The sequence below is a fragment of the Dermacentor albipictus genome, chromosome 2 (assembly GCF_038994185.2).
Source record: "Dermacentor albipictus isolate Rhodes 1998 colony chromosome 2, USDA_Dalb.pri_finalv2, whole genome shotgun sequence".
In the NCBI taxonomy this organism is placed as follows: Eukaryota; Metazoa; Arthropoda; class Arachnida; order Ixodida; family Ixodidae; genus Dermacentor; species Dermacentor albipictus.
In genome coordinates, this window is record NC_091822.1 from 5,044,648 (window position 1) to 5,068,357 (window position 23,710).

The window sequence follows — 23,710 nt, forward strand, 5'->3', positions numbered from 1 at the left end:
CCGTCACTTAATTTCTATAACGATCCATATAGAAATTCTATGCTGCACACGAAGTTACTCGGAGCCAACGCTTAAAGCGCGCCGCCTCGCTATGCGTGCATTCACTCTGCGAAAGGTCGTCTGCTACGCTGGAGCGGTCGGGGGCGGGAAAGAGAAACGAGGAGGAGTGAAAGCGGAGACGAAGGGTTTTATCAACCGAGAAGAATGGGGGCGGAGCCGTGTGAAGAGGCTTCAAACAGACAGGGGCGAAATCCATGGGCTGGTAGTGCTTTGGCACTAACACATCGGAATCGAGGCCACTAAGCCACGCCAGCACCTGCTAGCTACTGCGCAAACGTACTCGCGTCCTATAGCGCACGAGGAGTCCCGCGATGCGAGATGTGCGCCGTCGATACGTGTACACTTTGCGTCGCGGTTGCATATTATTGGGCCAGTTGTAACACCATGTTGCAGTTTCCTAGCTAGCTGTGCGAGGTAGAAATACAAGTTTTGAGGAAGAAAAAGGAAGACTAAGGAGTTGTTATAAAATGCTAGAATGAAGAAAAAGACACGTATAGCATATCTGATTCAGGCAAGCAGGCTGGACGACCGTTCGTCGCAGCCCCGTTTCAGAGGTGATGCGAATAAACCATGATCATCAGCATCGCATCGTGCCACTTGTCACGCTCCTGTATAGGGACAGGGACGCGATGCGAGATGCGCGCGTAGCGTCGATACGTACAAGCACTGCATTGCAGTGGCGTTGTAGTGTCCACCAGATGTCACGGCACGTTGCAGCCTCGATAGCTGCGCTAACTGCGCCTCCTCGCATCCACGGCGCTGCTCGAGAAGCGGAAGCTACGCTGGGCTCGGCCGACCGCAGTGCGAGCGCGTGACTTCGCCGCACTCGTGTGCGTGCTGCACGAGCTCCGATGGAGCCCAGCTGTGCTGCGTGCGTTTTTTTGTTCGTAAAGCTTCTTCGCGGCCGCCTTCGCTAATCGTCATGATTTGCTGAAATTTTCGCTTACGAATAATTTTATCGAAATAAGCTTTTCTGTATGCTGGCCCTGGAGATTAGATGAAAACAAGCACGATACCTGCAGCACTGCGGCTGACGCAGGTGTACGTTACAGTGCGTGCTCTTCTTCTGTACAGTGGGCGTGGATGTGAGGCGCAACTTCACCCCTCGCTACGCCAGTGACAAGATCACGCTGCGCTCTCCCTGGATGGGGAAGGCCGAGGACTCTGTGAGTGGCACCATTTTTCGTCACTTTTATTCAGGACGCCGCATTCGATCCTTCCGAGCTGTCCCCTGACGCTGGCGCATGCGCATAGAGATGCGATTTGCCCGGTGAACGTTGTTCGAAGTGTCGTGCAAGCGAGAGCGAGTCGAAAATCAGATGGGTCTGTCTATGTGCACACAGCGGCCAACGCGCTATTTCAACGCGTCCAAGATAACTTTTCGTCCAATGGGCGCCGCAGATCTCTAAACCGGTATACCTTTGCGTGTCATGAGAAGCGAGCAAAGGCACAAAGGAGAAGACAGGGGAAATTACTAGTACTTACTCATTGATGAATAAATAATAGGATTTATAAGAATCGGGCCCCTCGGTCAACTCCCTTTCTACCTGTGCGTGGATCGTACGAATTGTAGTGCGCGGGTTAATGGCGGCCAGAGTCGTTGTAGTCGTCTCTCTTTGAGCGTTAAGAATGTCTTCTTTGTTCGTCGAGGCACGTGATGCTGTGCGCACTTTCGACCACACCGTGCAGATGGCCAGCAACGCCCCGCCAAAGCCGACCGTCAGCCGTCCGTCCCGCGTCGCCAGCACTGGTGAGTCCCTTCAGGCGTCGCATGTCTCGCCTGCTGTTGGTTGCCTTTAACAAACTTGCAAAACGTTGCAGTCCATCCTGCAGCATAGACGACACTCCAATTTTCCACCCACTCAAAGCACAGACCGAGGAATAGTCTAATCGCTAATGAATCAAACACAGAAAAAGTACTTGGAGACTTTCCTTGCATTGCCCGACAGCATCGTCTCAGGACCACGTAAAATGACTGTGGGGACATCGGTGAAAACCTCAATCGTAAAGCTTACTGAGCACGCATGCGCACATCGTTCATCGGCATTTAGGATGGCAAAATATGGTTGATATAGCGTGAGTGAATGTCGCACTTTGTTCTCTTCCGCAATTGAGATTGGCAGGTTACTCTCTCTTATCATTTACTGATCGTGGGCGTTTTGGTAGTAACACCACGGAATATTCGAAGGGATTAGGGTCGTGCGAAACAAGCGTTATTTCGAACACGCGTACTAGAGCTATTTTCGCCAAAAGACAGCATACTTGGGGACGACTGCCAACAGCTGTCGAAATGCGATGCTGACTCGATCATTCTTGAGGCGCGTCCAGCTTAGCCAGACACCATTCTCGCACCATCCGCGTGGCATGGCGAACGATGTTGTGTCCCTGATTAATACCCGAAACTCTCCACTTAGGCCACAGGTAACTTTATATAATTTAACATTTGTGTGCGTAGTATATAGAAGTTGTAGGTATATTATTTGCGCCTTTTTTGCGTGTATAAACGCGCATTGTTCCCTTTCTTGTCAAGTGCTTCTTGCTATCGTATGATTTATACGGGCCTGCCAGAGTTACAACGAACGTTATGTGCGTTATGTGCGTTACGCGATTAAAAGCACGTTGTTGGCCACATTATGGAAAAATGACGCTATATTTCTGCATTCCGTCAAGTTGCGCAATTAGTGAAGACGAATTTTTGAGACCAACTTCCAATCAGAAAATTGCAGAGTGCTCTAGTCCCATCCAGCAGTACTCCAACTTGTGCCTATTGTGTGTGATTACATTTTTTCGACTCTCCAAGCCAGCGAGGTATTGCAACCGCGAGCCCACCGCAATCGCGGTGCTCTCAAACCACGCAAGGAAGGTCACGTGGACGTTGGCTTTCACGCGCTATCGACGGGAGCAGGTTCGCGCAAGCACGGAACCCAGCTCGTCGCCGCCCTGTCACTTTCTCCACGATGGCGCAGTTGCTCGACAACGCGGTTCGTTCACTGCGATCGCGGCGATCGCGCGGAAATGTTCTCCCGGGATTCCTTTGTGAGGAGAGCGTATTGGGTGCGCATTGAAATGCTACTAATTGAAACCGTTCCTTGCACGCTCAACAATTTCCTTGTGGGATTTTTGTCTTCTCTGAATTAACGAATTGTGCTGTTGTTTAATTATTCTCCTATAATTATTCAAACAATGAGAATACAGAAGTTCTGGGCTCCTCTCCATAAATTTGCCGGCACCATTCGCTTAGTCGCATCTTTCTACAGCGTTAGCCTGAAATTAGCTGCGGCACCATGAATGTGTGTTCAGACGTACGCTTATGGTGAATCCGTATACAAGGCGTATTTTTATACAGAGTATATATATATATATATATATATATATATATATATATATATATATATATATATATATATATATATATATATATATATATATATATATATTGTGGGAATTTATAAGCTATTCGTTGTCATCTGTACATGATCATCATCATGTGAGGTTCATATGGGGTTCTTCTTCATCATCGCTTGTGGGGCTGGTTCTCGAATGTGATCCGTGCTGTGGGCGTGGTCGGTCGCCCAATCCTTGACGCGGAATAAACGTCGTGAGCACTGCTGCGTCACAAGTGGTGGAGTATGCTCTTCGATCCTCCGTCCTCTGACTCCCCGCTCAGCCTCCTGGAGCTTCGATCGGGTCGCCGATTGTGTCAGCTGTCCGCAAGCATGTCGCAGGACGAGCCAACAGGCACTTCTACTTCCACCATCTCGGCCTCGGCTACCCCAGCCTCTCCGTATTGGGTTGTCAGTGGGCACCAGCGCGATCCGCATCTGTTCGCTGGACTTCGCGGTGAAAACGTCAAGGATTGGCTGGACGACCATGACCGTGTGAGTTCAGCTAACCGTTGGGACGATGCGTCCAAGCTACGTCACGTCGCCTTTTATCTGACAGGAGTAGCGAAGACTTGGTTTTTCAACCATGAGGTTGATTTCACGAACTGGGGCGCTTTCAAACAGCAGCTCCGCCAAATTTCTGCACACCGGCTGTTCGCTCCGCCCTCGTAAAAAAGACGCTAGACACTCGCAAGCAACAATCCGGTGAATCTTATACGTCGTACATCGAGGATGTACTTGCTCTTTGTCGACGCGTGAACACGGCCATGACCGAATCAGACAGGGTTCGCCACATCCTCAAAGGCATCGGGGCTATTGCTTTCAATGCTTTAGCCATCAAGAACCCCGCTACCCTCGCTGATATCGTTGCTACTTGCCAGAGCCTTGACGAACTCGAATCAGTACGGCTGCAACCAGACACCACTGCAAACACTACCGCCGACGACCCTACGTTACGAGCAATGATACGCGCAATAATTCGAGAAGAGCTCCAGTACCTTGGCTTAGCCGCAGGGCCCACGCCTTCTCATGCCTCCGATACCAATCTGCGAGACGTCATCATGGAAGAATGGGTGTCCATGGCTGGTGCAGCGTACACGGACTCTCTAACCCCTAGGGCCCCATCAACGTACGCACTAGTAGCCGCAGCTACTCCAGCCATCATTCCACCGATGCCTCCAAAACCAACACCGGCCCACATCGCTTCCATTACTACCAGCGCACCTACCCAAACCAGCTATCCGCAGTGGCGTCCTCGCCGTCCCATCTACTACTACTGCGGCTATCGTGGCCACATAGCACGTTTTTGCCGCAAGCGCCAGCAAGACGAGCGTCGCGGATATGACGTATACGAACGGGATGACTTTTCGCCCGGAGCTACTTTCCAACGTCTAGGGATCTGCCATGACCTACGCCGTTTTTATGGTCCACCGCGCGGACGCTCTCCATCGCCTACTGTAGCATCCGAGACCGCTCAGACGTACCGTCCTGCGAGACGCCGCTCGCCGTCACCCCTTCGCCGCTCTACGTCCCCACTGAGACCGGCTTCTCAATTCGCCGAGCGTCGTCCGGAAAACTGAATTATGCAGCTTTTGGAGGAAAAGCTGCATTGAACGACAGGAAAGAAATCCTCCATCGCGTCCGTGCAATGTGATATTGGATGTAGTAGGTGTACCAGTAGAAGCTTTAATAGAAACTGGTGCTAGCGTTTCAGTCATTCACCGTGAATTGTGTTCGCGACTTTGGAAAGTTACGACCCCCTATGATGGACCTACGCTACTCGCTGCTCAAGGGGCCCCCATTCGACCTATCGCCATGTGCACTGCTGGTATTTCCATCGACGGACTTCTGCACTACGTACAATTTGCAGTGCTAAGTTCGTGTGCCCAGCAGCTCATATTGGGATGGGGTTTTCTTTCTACGGCCTCCGCCTCCATCTGCTGTGGGCAACGCGTTCTCCATATGACCGACACGACCTTCACTTGCACCCCTTCACTTGTTTGCTGCAGAAGATACCGTGCTACCTCCTCGCCATCAAAGCATTGTTACCATCACGTCTGACGTCATTGACTGCGGTGACGTTCTCGTATTACCAGCTGCGCGCTGTCTCGCAAGAGGGATAGCCTTTGCATCAGGGCTCGTTAGGTTTGATCATGGCTCTGTACTTCTCTACGCCATCCCGACAACTGAAAAGATTCTCATCCCTAAAGGCACTACATTGGCTTGCGCCACTGAATCGGAGTCTATATCTGTTGTTTCGTTTGAGCCAGCTTCCTCTGAAGTTCCTTGTACTGGAGGGGCCGCATCTCCTTCAGCTCTTGCAGCTGCCATCAGTTCCGATCTGACACCTTCGCAGTCAAAACAATTGCTTGCTCTGCTCCAAAAACATGAAGCTTCCTTTGATGCGCATTCAGCTTCGTTGGGAAGACCTGCAATAATGACGCATCGGATAGAGACAGATGCCACATCCATCGTGCGCCGTAGACCGTATCGCGTATCGCTAGCCGAGAGGAAAGTCATTGACGATAACGTCACCGACATGCTCCAACGAAACATAATACGCCCCTCTGCTAGCCCTTGGTCTTCCCCCGTTGTTTTGGTTCGGAAAAAAAGACGGCTCTGTCCGATTTTGTGTCGACTACCGAGCACACAACAAGATCACACGCAAGGATGTATGCCCTATGCCGCGAATAGACGATGCCTTGGATTCCCTGCAGGGTGCCGAGTACTTGTCGAGCATCGATCTGCGTTCCGGCTATTGGCAGATACCTATGCATGAGGACGATAAGGAGAAAACAGCGTTTCCAACTGCAGATGGGCTCAACGAGCTTAATGTCATGCCATTCGGCCTCTGCAATGCGCCCGCAACGTTCGAACGCATGATTGACACCGTTCTTCGTGGCCTGAAGTGGAAGACTTGCCTGTGCTATCTGGACGATGTTGTTGTTTTCTCGTCAACCTTCTCTCAGCACCTGCAACGTCTGGATGAAGTTCTCACGTGCCTTGCCAACGCTGGACTTCAGCTAAACAGCAAGAAATGCCATTTTGCGAGCAAGACGATCAAAGTACCAGGTCACATTGTGAGCAAAGATGGCATTCGTCCTGATCCTGACAAGGTTTCAGCAGTTCAGCCCTTCCCTCGTCCCGAAAAGACCAAAGATTGGCGTAGTTTCCTAGGCCTCGCTTCCTATTTTCGCCGATTCATACGAGGCTTCGCCTCAATAGCGTCACCTCTGCACAAATTACTGGGTTCTAATGCTCCCTTTGTGTGGTCTCCCGAATGTGAATCTGCGTTCGCCCATCTGAAGCGGGCTCTCACATCTGAACCAGTACTACGCCATTTTGATGAAACTGGTCCTACCCTCCTGCATACGAATGCTAGTGGTCACGGAATTGATGGCATTCTACTACAGCGAGACGACACTTTAGGTGAGACGGTCGTCTCATATGCAAGTCGCGTTCTGACAAAGGCCGAAAAGAATTAAACCATCACGGAGCAGGAATGCCTAGCTATCATTTGGTCTGTGCAGATGTTTCGACCTTATCGTCACGGCCGCCACATTACGATCGTTACAGACCATCATGCATTATGCTGGCTTTCAACGCTGAAGAACTTGTCTGGATGACTTGGTCGGTGGATTCTTCGTCTGCAAGAATACGACTTTACTATTACCTGCAAGTGCGGAAAAAAACACCAAGATGCAGACGCGCTATCTCGCTGTCCACTTCCTATGACACCCTGCAATGGACCTCCAACTACAATCCGTGACAGGCTTTCGCACGATCCCTCCTCACATGCTTTCTTGTTGGCCACTGTCGATGAGATGCCTCCACACGACAACAAATCCTTCCCATTTCATCAACTTGCCGACTCTTACTGTCGGCCCATCATAGACCACCTTCAAGGAGCTTCGCGCCCGCCCAACGCCCGCCTTCGTCGGCAGCTGACGCAATTTAAGATTGACAACCGCGTCCTATTCCGTCATGTCTATCACCCTGACGGTCAACGCTGGGTTCCTGTCCTGCCACGCTCTATACGTGCTCATGTCCTGCAGGCTTCTCATGACGACATGACTGCTGGTCACCTTGGTTTCCAGAAAACCTATGACCGCATCAAAGGTCGCTTCTACTGGCCTGGATTGTCCGCCAGTGTAACGAGGTATGTCGCTTCCTGCGCCCTATGTCAGCGTCGAAAGCTCCCTACATCAGCTCCAAGCGGACAACTGCAACCGGTTCCTTGTCCGTCGCAACCATTTGAGGTCGTTGGCGTTGATTTGCATGGTCCTCTTCCTGTGACTCTCACCGGTAAACGATGGATTGTAACAGCCGTTGATCCCTTGACACGCTACGCCGAAACAACTTGTGTGAGTTCTGCCTCAGCCTCTAAAGTTGCTGCATTCATACTTCAATCCTTAATACTGCGTCACGGTGCTCCTCGCGTCCTCCTGAGCGACCGTGGAAAAGCATTCCTCTCACAACTACTAGACGAAGTACTCAGAGCCTCCGGAACCACCCAGAAGACTACCTCCAGTTACCATCCACAAACCAACGGCCTCACAGAGTGATTTCATCGCACGCTGTCAGACATGCTAGCCATGTACATCGACCCGGATCACAGAAACTGGAACGCACTTTTGCCATTTGTGACGTTTGCGTGTATAATACCGCCGTTCAACGCACGACCGATTACTCACCATTCTACCTTGTCTATGGTCATTCGCCCTCTTCCTCTCTTGACGTCTCTTTTTTTCGCGCCAACTGTCTATCAATGTCCATCCTCCTGTGAAGAATATGTGTCCCGCATTCTGCGTTGTCGCCAGCTCCCCCGCATCAATACCGAAGCACGGCAACAGGACCGCAAGCAGCATTACCACGCCTCTCATCGCGTCGTGTGCTTCCGCCTTGGCGAGGAAGTGCTACTCCGGACACCAGTTCATACTCCTGGCTTGTGTGACAAGTTTCAGCTTCGGTTTTATCGGACCCTACAAAGTCTTGGAGCAGACTTCTCCGGTTAACTATCGCGTGGAACCAGTTATTGTTCCAAATGACCGCCGCTGCCGCGCCACTGAGATTGTCCACGTTTCCCGTATGAAGCCTTTCGCGAGACGTTTACCGCCCCTTTGAATTGCGGCCAGGATGGCCGCTCTCGCGTGAGGGGACATTAGTGTGGGAATTTATAAGCTATTCTTTGTCATCTGTACATGATCATCGTGATGTGGGGTTCATATGGGGTTCTTTTTCATCATCGCTTGTGGGGCTGGCTCTCGAGTGTGATCCGTGCTGTGGGCGTGGTCGGTCACCCAATCCTTGACGCGGAATAAACGTCGTGAGAACTGCTGCGTCACAATATATATATATATATATATTTATATATATATATATATATATAATTGTAATGGAGTGTTTGAACAGTTCAGTTGGTAGCGTATATTCGTAATCGAGAAGGAAGGTCACGCAGAGCAGGAACAGCTGCATGGTTGCCCGAACGGCTCACGCTCGCGCTAATCACTGGCGATCCGGCTGGCCCACTGGTTCGACTGCAGGCACGGAACAGACGATCTGGCTGGCCTTGTCCTTGTGCTCTTCTTCATTACAATTAACACCGGTGCAAAAGCGGAGCCATCCTGGCGACTTACGACGTGGAGACGAGCGGGTCATAGAATTGTTTCAGGCGGTGAACGTGAACAACATCCCGTCGACGGCGGCGCTTGTCGGATGTCGGTGAAAGCGGCTCTATGAAATAGTTGACCGGAGAGGTGCGTTCGACGATGCGGTATGATCCATCATACTGCGAGAGAAGTTTTGTCGAAAGTCCAGGCGTGGTAGCAGGCACGGACAGCAAGACAAGTGTGCCGGGAGCGAAGTTCGGATTCGTAGCGTCGCCATCACGATTGGCTTTTTGTCATTGTTGATCGGCGGAGGTGAACTATCGGGCTAATTGACGGCATTCCTCGGCGTATCGGGGGACGGCTGAAACGGGAGCACACTCTGACGCGTCTGGTGTATAAGGCAAAACCGTATTGATGGTATGGGAAGGATCGCGACCGTAGAGAAGAAAGTATGGAGAAAATCCTGTAGTACTTTGTGTATCCGTATTATATGCGTACGTGACAAATGGGAGGATTATGTCCCAGTTTGTATGCTCCGATGAAACGTACATGGCGAGCATATCACCTAGGGTGCGATTGAAACGCTCCGTAAGCCCGTTAGTTTGAGGATGGTACGCCGTGGTGGTCCGGTGAACTATGCGGCACTGAGCAAGCAGAGTTTCAACCACCTGCGACAGGAACACACGGCCTCTATCACTCAGCAGCTCCCGAGGTGGGCCATGACGAAGAATGAAACGATGGAGCAGAAAGGATGCAACGTCACTGGCGGTCGCTGCACGTAGAGCAGCGGTTTCAGCATAGCGTGTCAGGTGATCAACTGCGACAATAATACATCGTTTGCCAGCGGGTGTTAGCGGTAGCGGCCCGTACAGGTCAATTCCCACACGGTCGAAGGCACGAGCAGGGCACGGACGCGGCTGTAATAAGCCGTAGGCTGGATGAGGCGGAGATTTGCGGCGTTGGCATTGCGGGCACGAGCGGACAAACTTTTGCACAAAAGTAAACATTCCTCGCCAGTAGTAACGTTGCCGCAGGCGGTCATACGTCTTCGAAATGCCTGCGTGTGCACATTGTGGGTCAGTATGGAAAGAGGCGCACATGTCGGAACGCAAAGTCTTAGGGATAACCAAGAGCCACTTGCGACCATCGGGCTGGTAGTTGCGTCGATACAAGAGGTTATCCTGGACAACAAAGTGGGCAGCCTGGCGACGCAGGGAGCGGGAGATGGGAGATACAGGCGAGCCAAAAAGGAGATCCAAAAGAGAGGCCACCCAAGGATCCTTGTGCTGTTCTGATACGAAGGTGTCGATGTCGACCGAGGATACCGCCTCAATGGTGGAGAGGGAGGCCGTGTCGGCTGGCAGCGGAGAGCGGGAGAGAGCGTCGGCGTCAGTGTGCTTGCGACCTGAGCGGTAGATGACGTGTATATCGTATTCTTGAATGCGCAGAGCCCAGCAGGCAAGGCGTCCAGACGGCCCTTTTAAAGAGGATAACCAACAAAGGGCGTGATGGTCAGTAACGACATGGAAAGGCCTGCCGCATAAATAAGGGCGAAACTTCCCGAGTGCCCAAACGATGGCCAAGCATTCTTTTCCTGTGACGCTGCAATTGCGTTCCGCTTTGGTCAGCGCACGACTGGCGTAAACAACGACGTACTCGGAGTAGCCAGGCTTGCGCTGCGCAAGGACAGTGCCAAGGCCAATACCACTGGCATCGGTATGCACTTCAGTTGGGGTGGCGGGGTCGTAGTGTCGCAGTATAGGCGGAGACGTCAGGAGGTCGCGTAAGGTCACGAACGCGGTGTCACAAGCAGGAAACCAGGAGGCTAGGTCGTTGGCGCCACTTAAGAGTTGTGTCAAAGGTGATATTGTCACCTGGTCGTGACGTTAAAGAACACAGTAGCAATACTGTGAAACACAAATCTAACTTTTATTGGGCGAACCTGTGCCCACAAAAGAGGCTACACATATAGCACAACGATAGCGGCGAACACGGTCGGCGATCGTCGAAAATCTGATCAGCGGGTCAAGCGCGTCGGCTTTTATACAGCAGTCGTCGAGTGTTCCAGTCTAATCGTTGGGACCCGCGTGCCTTCCACGAAGTTCTACGCCATTCGCGTCACGCGATGAAATCTGATAGCACAAGGTTCGGCGATAAAAGACAACCGAGTAGAAGCATCGATAACTTTCCAGAAACTTCGGATGCATGCAGGCGCGTCCCGCGCTGTACGATAACATTTGTTAGCCGGCGAAACCTGGTCGCCTGATAAAGATAAGTACGCGTGTCAATATAATTGAGGCAAAATTGCGAACAAAGTGTCTGAAGTAAGAACAGAGGCCGATGAAGGCACGGAGTTCTTTGAGTGTCTTAGGTTTCGGAAACTCTGTCACAGCGCGAAGTTTTGATGGGTCGGGGCAAATGCCGTCTTGTGATACGACGTGACCTAGAATCATGAGATTGCGCACGGTGAACTGGCACTTTTTCAGGTTCAGTTGCAGTCCTGCGTTGGTCAAGCGCGTCAACACTTGCCTAAGGCGAAGAAGATGCGTGCAGAAATAAAGGGCGAACACAACGATGTCGTCGAGGTAGCACAAACACGTGCTCCATTTGAGACCGCGCAAGATATTGTCCATCATTCGTTCAAACGTAGCAGGCGTATTGCATAGGCCAAATGGCATCACAATAAATTCGTATAAACCATCAGGCGTAAGGAATGCAGTTTTAGGGCGATCAACTGCTGACATCGGGACCTGCCAGTAGCCCGAGTGTAAATCAAATGAAGAGAAGAATTGAGCGCCTTGCAAGCTGTCCAGAGCGTCGTCATTGCCTGGTAGAGGGTAGACGTCTTTTCCCGTTATCTTACTAAGACGGCGATAATCGACGCAGAACCGAATAGAACCATCTTTTTTTGTGACGAGAACCACCGGTGATGCCCACGGGCTATTGGAAGGTCGAATGACGCCACGCTGAAGCATGTCGTCCACGTGCTCACTGATCACCTGACGTTCCTTGGCGGATACGCGGTACGGGCGCTGCCGCAATGGCGCGTTGGAGCCAGTGTCGATGTGGTGGCTGACGGTTGACGTGCGACCCAGAGTAGGCTGAGCGACATCAAAAGAACGGAACTGGGCAAGCAGGTGAAGAAGCTGGGAGCGCTGCTCGGAAGTGAGGTCATCGGCAATGAAAGGTGTGAATAAGTCAGGTGATGGCGGAGCAGAAGTGGAAAGCGCACAGAAGTCAGTGAGCTCTGTATACGAAGCATCCGGTACGTCGGCTATAAACATGTCATCAAGAGGCTGAACATGGCCAAGTGCTTCACCGCAAAGAGCCGTCAGGGCTGTAGGAAGCGGATTGCAGACAGCGATGGCGCTGAGACCGGCTGAAATGTCAAGCGTGGCGAAAGGGAGGGGAACATCTTTGCGGGTTATGAAGAGTTCCGAAGGAGTGAAGAGGACAGTGCCTTCAGAGACAGCGCCACAGAAGACGGGAACAACGGCAGACGAGTACGGCGGTATGGCGATGTCTTCCCGAAGGACTAGCTTAGCGGGAAGAGATGTGGCGCCGACGAGGGGCACGTCACACAGCGGCGATAATTCGACTTCAGCACGTGCACAATTGATGACGGCATTATTTCATGAAAGAAAGTCCCACCCAAGTATCACGTCGTGAGAGCAGGACTGAAGAACCACAAACTCCACAATATAGAGAACGCCCTGAATAACAACTCTAGCTGTGCATGCTGCTGTAGGCTGCACTGGCTGGGCGCTTGCTGTGCGAAGAGAAAACCCAGAAAGTGGCGTCGTAACTTTTCGTAAGGCGCGAGAGAGGCGTTCGTTTAGCACAGACACGGCTGCTCCAGTATCAATTAGCGCAATGGTGGGGAGGCCGTCCACAGTAAGGTCGACAACGTTCGAAGGCGACAATGGAGGACTTGTAGAGATCGATGGCGTCGCAGTTCTTGCCTCCTGAACTGCGGCGCTTAGTTTTCCTCTTGCGTGGGTGAAGGGCGCCGATGCATGAGGGATAACGAGCGGCGACGCGGGGAAGGCGAACGACGTGTAAGGACCGGCCGCTCGGCTGGTGGCCTGTTCGACTGCCGACTAAGATAAGTGTCATGAAAAGGTTGTACGTCGGCGTAGGGAGGCGACTGCACCAACCCATCAGAGTGCAGCATGCGGTGGCGGCAGAGTCGTGCAAAATGGCTGGGAATAGGCATAACATATGGGCCTGTCGTCTTGTGTGCGCCAAGGATTAGCAAACGCAGGAGCAGGTCGATGAACGGATGACGAACGGGTGATAGCGGCCGTCGATGTAGCGCAACGAATGGTTGACGAGGAGGCTGCGCGGCGACGGATGCGTAAGTAAGTGGCGCGGCGCCAGGGTACAGCTGATGCTGCATTGGTAGGGCCTCAGCAACTTGCTCTTCAATAACCCGCCGGAGCGTGGGGGCGAGCTGTGTAGGAGGCTGTGACGGCAGCGGCTGCTGTTGAGGTAGCTCAGCAAAGGGCATTAGAGAGAGCTGACGTGCAATTTCCTCCCGCACGAAAGCTTGGATTTGTGTAAGCAGGGGGGAGCGATCAGGGAGGACGGTCATGGAAGAGAGGGCCTCGTCAGCCACGGAGGGGCGCCTGGTCAAATCGCGCTGTCTTCTCAACTCGTCGTAGCTTTGGCACAAGTTTATGAGCTCTACTACGGTGCGCGGACTCTTGGCGATCAACATTTGAAAAATGTCATCGGCGATGCCCTTGAAAATGTGCTTCAATTTCTCATTTTCGGACATAGAAGCATCCACACGTTTGCACAGGTCGAGAACTTCTTCGATGTAACAGGTGAATGTTTCACCGGGTTGTTGCGCTCGCTCTCATAACCGCTGCTCGGCGCGCAACTTGTGGACGGCGGGGCGACCGAAAACTTCAGCGAAACTGGCCTTGAACGCGGACCAGGACTGAAAGTCGGCTTCGTGATTTTTAAACCACAGGTTAGCCACTCCCGCAAGGTAGAAGATGACGGCATTTAACTTGGTGGTATCGTCCCATCTATTGTGCAAGCTTACCCGTTCGTATGTAGACAACCAGTCATTGACGTCCTGCTCATCCGCACCGCTGAAAACCGCTGGATGGCGTTGCGGGACAGCGCCAGAGCAGGCCACGGAGGGTGGCGGCGACGTCGGCTGGGGAGAGGCAGGCATGACGGGAGGCAGAGTCCGATACCGGAGTTCCAGGGTGTAGATGTTCTTGAATACCACGCACCTTCCACCAATTGTAATGGAGTGTTTAAACAGTTTAGTTGGTAGCGTCTATTCGTAATCGAGAAGGAAGGTCACGCAGAGCAGGAACAGCTGGTTGCCCGAACGGCTCACGCTCGCGCTAAACACTGGCGATCCGGCTGGCCTTGTCCTTGTGCTCTTCTTCTTCATTACAATATATATATATATATATATATATATATATATATATATATATATATATTGTTTGTTTGTTTGTGTGTGTGTGTGTGTGTGTGTGTGTGTGTGTGTGTGTGTGTGTGTGTGTGGGCGGGCAGATATATTGTTTAGAGAGAAATGAAAGGCAGGGAGCTTAACCAGGACTGAGCCCGGTTGGCTACCCTACACTGGGGAAACGGAAAAGGGGAAGGAAAGATTACAAGGAGCGAAATTCCACTGGGGATACCATTCGGTCACTCAGTCGATCAAATCTCTACAAATAATTGCTGCTTTCACCTGAAATCAGCCGAAGCTATATACAAATGAAAGTTTCGTGCTCCTTTTAGGTGATGGCAAGCTTTTGCCTGTCATTATTTTTTTCTTGTTGATTTCTTTGTTCATTTCGCGAATTCCCGGAGAGTTTATTTGCTTCTCAAAACTACGAATGTAGCTCATTCGTTTGATGACAACCATTTCTCTTATTATGTAACAATGTGCAGTGGAATCTGAGTTATACGAATCTGGCGAAGTCTCGTAAAATAATCGCATCAACCAGAATGTTTAAATACAATGGAAATTTGTATATTACAGGGACGAAAACGTTTTCATTGAAATGTACTTACGTATAAAGAGATCTCGCGCAGTGTCTAAACGAAATGTTAGGCCCGGCGTCCGGTCACTGCGATGCCACTGGTTGCTGCCACCGCGAACCGTTGCGGTGCGCCTCAGCGGCGCTCTCGAGTAAGGCGCGCAGCGCTTGTCTCAGGCCGCTTTCCGAGCTGGCAGGCGTCGAGTCTGCACCCGCTCACGTTTCTTTTCAGGCAAGGCGAGGAATGCGAGCGTCGTGTTGCCTTCCAGCGACGGGCCGCCGACAGCTGGAAACGAGTGAGTCGGTCCTCTCTGTACGCCACTATGCGTGCCAAGTCCAGGCAGTACAGTGGCTGCTAGGGGTTACTTTTTATGAGCAGCGATTTGTGAACGCTCATTTCTCTCGGTCGCAAGCCCGTCGCTGACGTCACTTGGATTACGTCGCATCTCGTGCACGTATACCTCGGTCGTAGCTGCGAACGGGATGCGCGTGCATTTTACTCGCGCGAACGCACTTCGCGCCGCCACTTGGGCGCGGCCACAGTCGCGATGGAAAGCCTCTGTTTGGAGACCCGCGGAAACCTGGTCAAGCCAATGATCGGCAATGCGATCGAATGGATGGCCCGTAGCGCATTTAAATGTTCGTAAGTCATACTAATGTCACTCTTCGTTGCGCCGCGATAAATGTGACTCATAGCGCTTCGTGCACGTTTAAGGTGCGCGGCTGTCCAACAGCGCCGCGACAAGTGAAATTTGAACCCGGTGGTGTTCTACGTCTGTTCTAACCTGCTATGGAATGAGCCCCGCTAGACAACCCTGCGAATGAGTCAGCGGCGTAATTCTCTAGTTCATCAGGCGATGTTTATAACATTAGGCACCGTTAGGTCGACGAGCGATGAATGTGTGTAGCTCGTTTCTAAAGGTGTTAGACGTCGAGCAACCGAAGCCGTCGCTTGAAGTGCGACAGCTGCGTCGGCGCTTGTGGCCACCATTCTCTGAAGCCAACGAGCACCAGGCGGCCGTTTGCAGAGGCGGCACGCACGTCTTGCAGCCGAGCCACGCGGCGGGCGAGCTGCAGTGCGGCGACGCCCCGGCGATGAGCGACGCGGTGCGGCCGCTTTGCGTGCCGGCGACGCGTGTCAGGTCGGCACGAACGGACGCGCCCGGGCTGTTTCCGAGGAAGCTCGGGCCCGACTCAAATACGCGTAAAACGCAAAGACGTTTAACTGAGGTAACCCCTGGACCGAGTTTAATGAAATTCCTAGCATTTGAAAGAGGAAGGGAGATCCTAGTGACTGTTGGAAGCGGAATTTCGGTTTAGGGCCTGAATTTTGTAAAAAAAAATATTTTCAGACATTCGAAAGATAGAAAGAAATATAAGCACCAAGTCAATAGCTCTGCATCTAGAACAGATATCGCGGATCTGTAAACGGCATCCACTAGATCATTGAAAGCGGACAAATTCCGTGTGTCATTTTATACCTTACGTGAATTTGTTACGTTGTGTACAAGGGCTTTGCAAAAGCTGTATTTCCATATTATCGAATTCTTTTAGATTTATATGTAACACAGCAATCTTGTCTGCTTTACTTGTACTATCAGATGCCATTTACATAACTGTGATACCATTTTTTATTGCTGAGTTACGCAGTCTTGAACTTGATAGTTTCGTTTATTGAAAATTTGAGATTTTGCCAATGATTAATAAAAAATTGACGACTTACATCAAAAATGCGAAACGAACAATCTCCCTATCCTAAGTTTTTTTTAAATTCAACAAACGTCGTCAAATTTGGCGCTGTGGTTGCCGAGAAAAACGGTTGCCGAGAAAAGCGCGAACTAACTGAGCGTCCTTTTCAATGCGGGCCACGTCCTGTCGCTCGCGGGTGGAACCGAGTTTAGTGACCGCCGCCGATGTGTAGTCGACGTCTTTTACGGCAAAGCTGTTAGTACGACTAGATGGTCTCTAGAAAAATTTACATCTACCTTTTTTTCGCGGTTATATGAAGAAAAAAGAAACTAGATTACTCGCGAAGTTTATATCTTTACGAAATGTGAGAAATTGTAGATGTGATATGCGAACAAAATTTGATGTGTGTGAGTTAAGGAGGACTTAAATGAAATTAGCAGACCCTTGTTTCAGGCCTGTTTAGAGGCGTGCTTACAAAGTGTATCCGCTCACCGGGGAGGACCGAATACGGCAGCAATTTCATATTTAGAGGAAATGAGTGCCGATAGTGTGAGCGTGTAAGTTAATGATGTGCTATGGAAAAAAATCCAAGGACACCTAAGCGACTTGTGAACGCGGAAGTATTCACGCCCAATTGAACACCGCTGAGCGGTCCTTGGAATTTTGCACGCGCAGCAGGCCACCGACGTCAACCCGTGACGTGTCGTCGAAAAGAACGGCGGTTTAGGGGCCGTTTCTCTGCTACAGGCGCCGGCTATTTCGCTCGAGGGGCCATTTGTTGCTTTCGATTCAATAATTACTGAATACTCGTTTCTTCCCAATTTCCATGCATTATACGGGACGTGTAGTGGGCTTTCCCTGTTTGCTCGGTGAACTATGCAGAGCTTGGTGTTTATATTTCATTCAAGTTGCGAGCGTACTGGGAGTTTTGTACGATAATTGTTTGTTCTGTTTAGGTTAATCACAGCTTTTGTGGAAAGTTGCTTATGCAAGCGTTCCACAGTGTCATACTGCAGTTATCCGCAATGTTTTCGAGTCCTCAAATGACTGTAAGATGCACAAAACCTAAATTTGCAGAACATAAGGCGATTAATAAAGGTGTATTGTGTGAAAACTTGCACGTTACGGCTTAATTTGAAGCATTGCAAAAATAACTGAGCCTTCGTGTTATCCTTTTCTTTCTTTTTTTTTGTTTTTACGTGCGTGTAGAAGGTTCATACCTAGTTTGCATAGTGTCCTCGGTGGATTGGACGAGGAACCTCATCTATAGATGGCAAAAATATAAGGTGAAAGCTTGGGGTAATGTGCCTACAAATTATGTTCTAATCTAAGGCTTTTGCAGTAAATTACGTGGCAAGTGCTCCGGAGAGTTGTGTGCTCAACGAGCGGGGCGAAATTTAGCACGTTGCCCTGGCATAGCTACAAATGAGCCCGAAATCATGCTTAACAGAAATGGGGACCACAATGTAGATTAAGTTTGCGAAGTTATACGCGCGTGGACCAAATACAGTCTTTGCAGCAAAAAAAAAATACATATATATATATATAGTTGAGGAAGTGCTCGAAAGTGCCATACGGCTGTTATCAACTATATGTTATAAACTTTACGTCAAGCCAAGTTTATATTTAATCGAAATGTGGGTCTTGTTAAATGTAATCTGTGACGAAAGTCATGTTTGTTACCTAATTAGAAGCGTGGCAAATAATTACTGAACTCTTTATTTTTATGCGTTTTACGAGGTTCGTAATAGGTTTCCCTTGTGTCCTCTTTAAACTTAACAAGGCCCTTCTTCATACTTCTTTTAAAGGAGGAGTATGTTGGGGGTAATGTGCAGGCGAAATTCGAAGTGTGTGCACTAATTAGGGTCTCTATAGTAAGTTACGTATGCACGTGATCCGGAGGGTTATAAGTCGGTTCTACGAACAACCCAGAATTCAGCACGCACTCCCGAGATCAAACTTGGCGAAAATGTGTGTGTGTGTTATCGCCAATGTTCGCGCGAAGTGAAATGTTTGTAGATGAATTAACTGGATTTCTTTACATTCCTTAACATGTGCTCGAAAGCGCTACATCCGGGCAATGTTTCAAAGGGGTAGTCCAGTAACGTGTTAAAGTGTGTGGCTTAATTACAGACAAATGAAGCTCTTGCTGCGGCGGCTCGAAAAGAAAAGCTTCGCTGAAAGTGCATTTTGACTGTGCATGGTCGAACAAGCCTGCTTTTTTTTTTGTTGTTGAAGTGCATGTGAAACGCGGAATTTCTCATGAGGGAATCACCGTACTGATTTGTAATTTGTTGTGCGCAAAGGGACCCTCAAGGCCCTTCTGATCACTGAATTACGCATTTAAGCGCTCCGCGTAAAGCGTGCAATTTAATATCAGGTTTTATATATGTGCATCGCTACGAATTGCAGTGGTGCCGCTTCCCCGAGTTTTCAGCCGCCCCATCCCAACGGACACAGTTAGCCCGATTGGCGTCAGTTGAACGAGCTTCCCGATTGGCTACCCAGGTCGCGTCATCGATAATTTTTTCCAACTTTATGGCGAACAAATGCTGTGCGTAATAGTCTGAATGTTGGTTAACTTGTTTCTTTAAATAAAAGTAACAGAAAGAGAATACACAAGGACAGTTTACCACTACACTGAAGCACTTCCTGCACACAGCAAGTGTCGTCTGCTTGTGTCACAACGCCCTCCGTGTTGGCACGAGCTACCCTCTCAGTGTTGGTCTCGAGCTTTCTTCTCACGAGCACCATAGCTGGCCCTCCTTGCGTTGTGGCCTGCAAACGTGGCGATCGGTGACATGTGCGACATCGTGTCCCTCTTCATGGCAGCAGGCGTGCGAGCCAGGCGGCGCACTGGACTGCCGGTATCCGATGGGCACCAGCATCTACACGCTTGCGGCGGTAAATTTACGCTGGAGGATTACTCACACAATAGGAAGTTTTCGTGTGTCTGGTATTCGGGTAAACACAAGCGCAAGCTGACAGCGTTTTACCGGATTCGCGGTGACCAAAACGTGAACGTAGCCCCCTGGTGGCACATAGCCCAACCAGACAAGCAGGCACAGCTATATACAGCAGTAACCAAGTGTTTTCTACGGCTTGTGCTGCTGGTGTAAATTTTGAGAAGGAACGCACTTGTGAACACGTGGTCTTGTTTACAGTGTTTTACACTTGGTTACAGCAATAGTGGATCTGTATTTGGCTGGTTGAGCCCTGCGCCACTAGGTGGCTGCACATGCAGGCCGCTCACGTTTACGCTAAAGGCCATTTTCACAGCGGTAGTAGCATGGAGGGACTTTAGGCCTCCGCCCGTCAGTCAACGCGCCCAGCTTGCCTGCGGTTACCGGACACGCTCTGCGGTGCGACAGTACGTCGCAGTGCAAACTGCTTGGACACAGCGGGCGATTGACGGCTAGCGGAGAGCTTTCAGAGACAGTCAAGGCCGAGATTAGCCCCGATCATTCGGCGAACGAGTTGAAGAGAAAAAGCATGGCTAGGGAGGAGGGTAACATGTAATCGTCCGTGGATTTCTTAATACGAGACGCTCCACTTAAATTCTGGCATTGACGTTTTACTGCAGCTGCACCCTACGCGTCCACCAAATTTGATCAAACCATTTCAGGGACCCTTTAAAATGGATGCGTATCTGTACAGACTGCCGAAAGTGAAATTTTTATTCGGGGAATCTATTTCTTTTACATGATTAACCAAAAACGGGTAAATGAGGAATATAAAGCATGGAATTTCTATAACTCCATAACTCGGCGACAAGAAGATGTATTATAATTCTGTACAAAGTGTAGGAGCTCTTCGCTCCAATTGTTCTTAGCATATATATATATGTATATATATATATATATATATATATATATATATATATATATATATATATATATGTCAATTCTCCATGATTAGATAATGCTTAACCTTAATTTCCATTTTCCTTACTATTCATACATTTGTAAAAACATCGCTGCCAATTTCTCTTGCGCTTTGCTCGGCCCCATTGTCGGTTGGCTTCGTATGCTTATGACTAAGAAAACACCGAGTCCCTCTGTTTGCCTTCTCGTTTTCACGCCACATCACTCAGTAGTATGCGCTTGCTTTGCCCTGCGTGTCTAAATATCGCGCGGACTGATCTCTAATGACATAAACTGCACTTGACAATTTAGGCTCGTGGAAATGGGAGTCACTGCTCACGTTCTCTTTTGCAAAGTGCTACTTCGTTTGCTGAGAATAAAGCCAGCGCTTGTTTTCCCAATGGCCTGTCACCAACGATGTGATGCCGAGAAGAGACACTGGAATTTGTACCGAAAGACGTGTGTGTGTGTTTTTTTTCTTGCACTGGGTCATTTTCCGCATTCTCACGAAATACAAAGATGGTAGATCGCCCTCTAAGGTGCCCGCGTGTGATATTTTTGTCAGCTGAACTGATTGCCAAATCAAGATCCAGCCGCGAGGGAACGTATTTTCATCTGAGCGTATTGAGGCGAGTTCAGGATGCACTATGTGTTTATACTGTTTATATTGTCACGGGCGAAACAACAGGGACAACAGAGACCGAATGACTCATATGGCATATGAGTCCGTATGTCTTGCGCAGTCCGGCTCTATGCGTCGCACTACAACAGCTGAATGTCAAACTCACAAGGATGGAGGTGAAGCTAAACTTCGCTTTTAACACGTGCTGTTCAGGTGGGCACTATTTCGTCTAAAGAGGCAAGCCAAATGTGTCCTAGCGGTAGTAGTAAATAATCAAGGAGAATTAATCACAGGACTCACGGCCGAGGTGGCTAACATAACCGAGGCAGAGGAAATTGCTGTCGCACTGGCAGCGAAAGAAGGTTATAGAACAGGAATATCCCTGTTCTATAATCTGTAACACTATAATAAGGAATATAGTAACTATACACTATAATAAGGAATATCCCTGTCCCCGTTAGAGGCGTGTCGGAGCTATATAAGAGGCAGAATTAGTAACACGGCACTCAAGATCCTCAGCAGAGTTCCAATCGCTGAGGGACAACCCACACATAACATTATCTGGATACCAAGCCACGCAGGGATCAGGGGCAACGAAGGGGCGGACTGCCTAGCTCGAGGGATGACCAGCCGAGCAGGAACGTCAACCGTCCCAGAGGGGCCACAGATCAACTGCGGGAACAGCTATTAAACCTCTATAAGGGGCTAAGATATCGATATCCCCCACCACATAAAGCATTAACAAAGGAGGAGGCCGCAGGATGGCGGAGACTGCAAACGGGCTCCTTCCCAAACTTACACATACTAAGTAGGATGTTGCCCACGCAGTATAGCGCAACCTGCCCGCGGTGTGGAGCTAAACCAACATTATACCACATTACATGGGAGCGTACAAGAAACCAGGCATTGCACAAACACAAAACACCAAGAGGGGAGCAATGGGAGAGCTGGCTCACCAGCCGCGAGCTAGAGGCTCAAAGAGCTCTAATAGCGCACGCGTGCGAGGCGGCCCGGCTAATTGGAGCCCTGGACTAGGGGCCCATCCATGGCTGAAGAGGACCCAAGCTTCAAGAATGAAGACTTCGGCCTCGACCCGCTAAAACCTTAAAAAAGTCAATGAAGTTTTCCATTCTATTCCCACTTAAAAATGAAACGTTTGCTTATCTGAAAGTTGCCTTAAAAAAAGAAATCGGCAGACTTGTGCGAAATTGAACAACTCAATTTCCAGACAGGTTGTGAGCGCCGACACCACTCATTGTTGCCACTGGTATATCGCTAGTTCTACAGATTTTGTTTTCAAGTTGGTGATAATTCAGCGATAAAGCTCCAAAATCTACTGACTTCGGTCCCCTTTTCGGCAAAAAATTTCCTTTTCTGGTAGAAAACATTCTCCACCTTTTCTACTAATTTCTACTAAATATACTTCATTTTCTATAAATAGCTTATACAACACGATCAAAAGTTTTTGCGAACAAGCAACGAGTGATATGAACGATATGCTATTCAAAAACGTGTTGGAAGATTTGAACAGAGTGACTTTTTAAATAATTAGCACGTTTTAAATTTTCCGTGCACCGTGGGATTATTCATGCCTCGCACCGCGCCAAGAATTTTGGTGGTCATCGTGCCTCGCAAATGGCACTTCGTACAAAAAACACTGTATCCATGCCGGCCGTAACTTGGTGCAAGATACGTTTTTCAAGGAAACGACCACTACCAGTTTCATGACCTGTGGCAACACTGGTGCCACATTGCCCGCCGTCACAGGTGATCGAACTCACGTCCCTGCAACAATGTCTCAGGCACAAACTAAAGCACGCTCCCTCTGTTACTGGCTTACACTTCACTCATCCGGCCGAAACTAGAATATGCATGCATTGTGTGGGATCCCTATAAGAAAATTAGCATTAACGCTTTAGAGATGGTCCTACGTAAAGCTGTCAGGTTTCTTTTTTCTAAATATAGGCTGAGTGACTCTCCTACTAGCCTAATGAATCAACATAATATTCAAACGCTACAGCGCTACGCAGGAAAATATAATGACTGAAATTTCTTTTCTTGCTTAAAAACAACTGTTTGTCCCTCCACCCACAGGCTTATGTCAAACCACTTACGGTGCGCCGAACACGACATCGTCACGCTGGTTCTTTAACATACAGACTGGGATACATAGCGCAAAAATGACACAGGGACAAGCAGGAACACAGGACGAGCGCTATCTTCTTCCCTGCTAAAGTAATTCTTTAACACCTTATGACACCTGAACTAAGCTATTTAAGTTTTCCTTCTTCCCGCGCACTGTAACAGATTGGAACAGCCTGTCATTATCACAATTGATAAACACCGATTCTGATAACGATTGATAAACACCGGTTGATAAACACTGATTGATAAACACCGATTGATAAACACCGTTTCTGCCCCGTACACACGTACGGGGCAGAAACCTGGAAGCTTACGAAAAGGGTTCCAC

At 49.6% G+C, this 23,710-nt stretch overlaps 1 protein-coding gene across 2 annotated transcripts in view; it reads left to right on the plus strand.

The window, feature by feature from the left end:
* Positions 1 to 23,710, plus strand: part of LOC139055859 (probable ATP-dependent DNA helicase HFM1) — a 531,554-nt gene that overhangs the window by 463,652 nt on the left and 44,192 nt on the right. Inside the window, exons 25-27 of one of the 2 annotated variants that reach the window (XM_070533425.1) lie at positions 1,135 to 1,226; positions 1,750 to 1,810; positions 15,296 to 15,359. In XM_070533425.1, the coding sequence (XP_070389526.1) occupies positions 1,135 to 1,226; positions 1,750 to 1,810; positions 15,296 to 15,359 (217 nt within the window). Of the gene's footprint in view, positions 1 to 1,134; positions 1,227 to 1,710; positions 1,811 to 15,295; positions 15,360 to 23,710 lie in introns of both variants that reach the window. The other variant, XM_070533424.1, reaches the window with a different exon arrangement.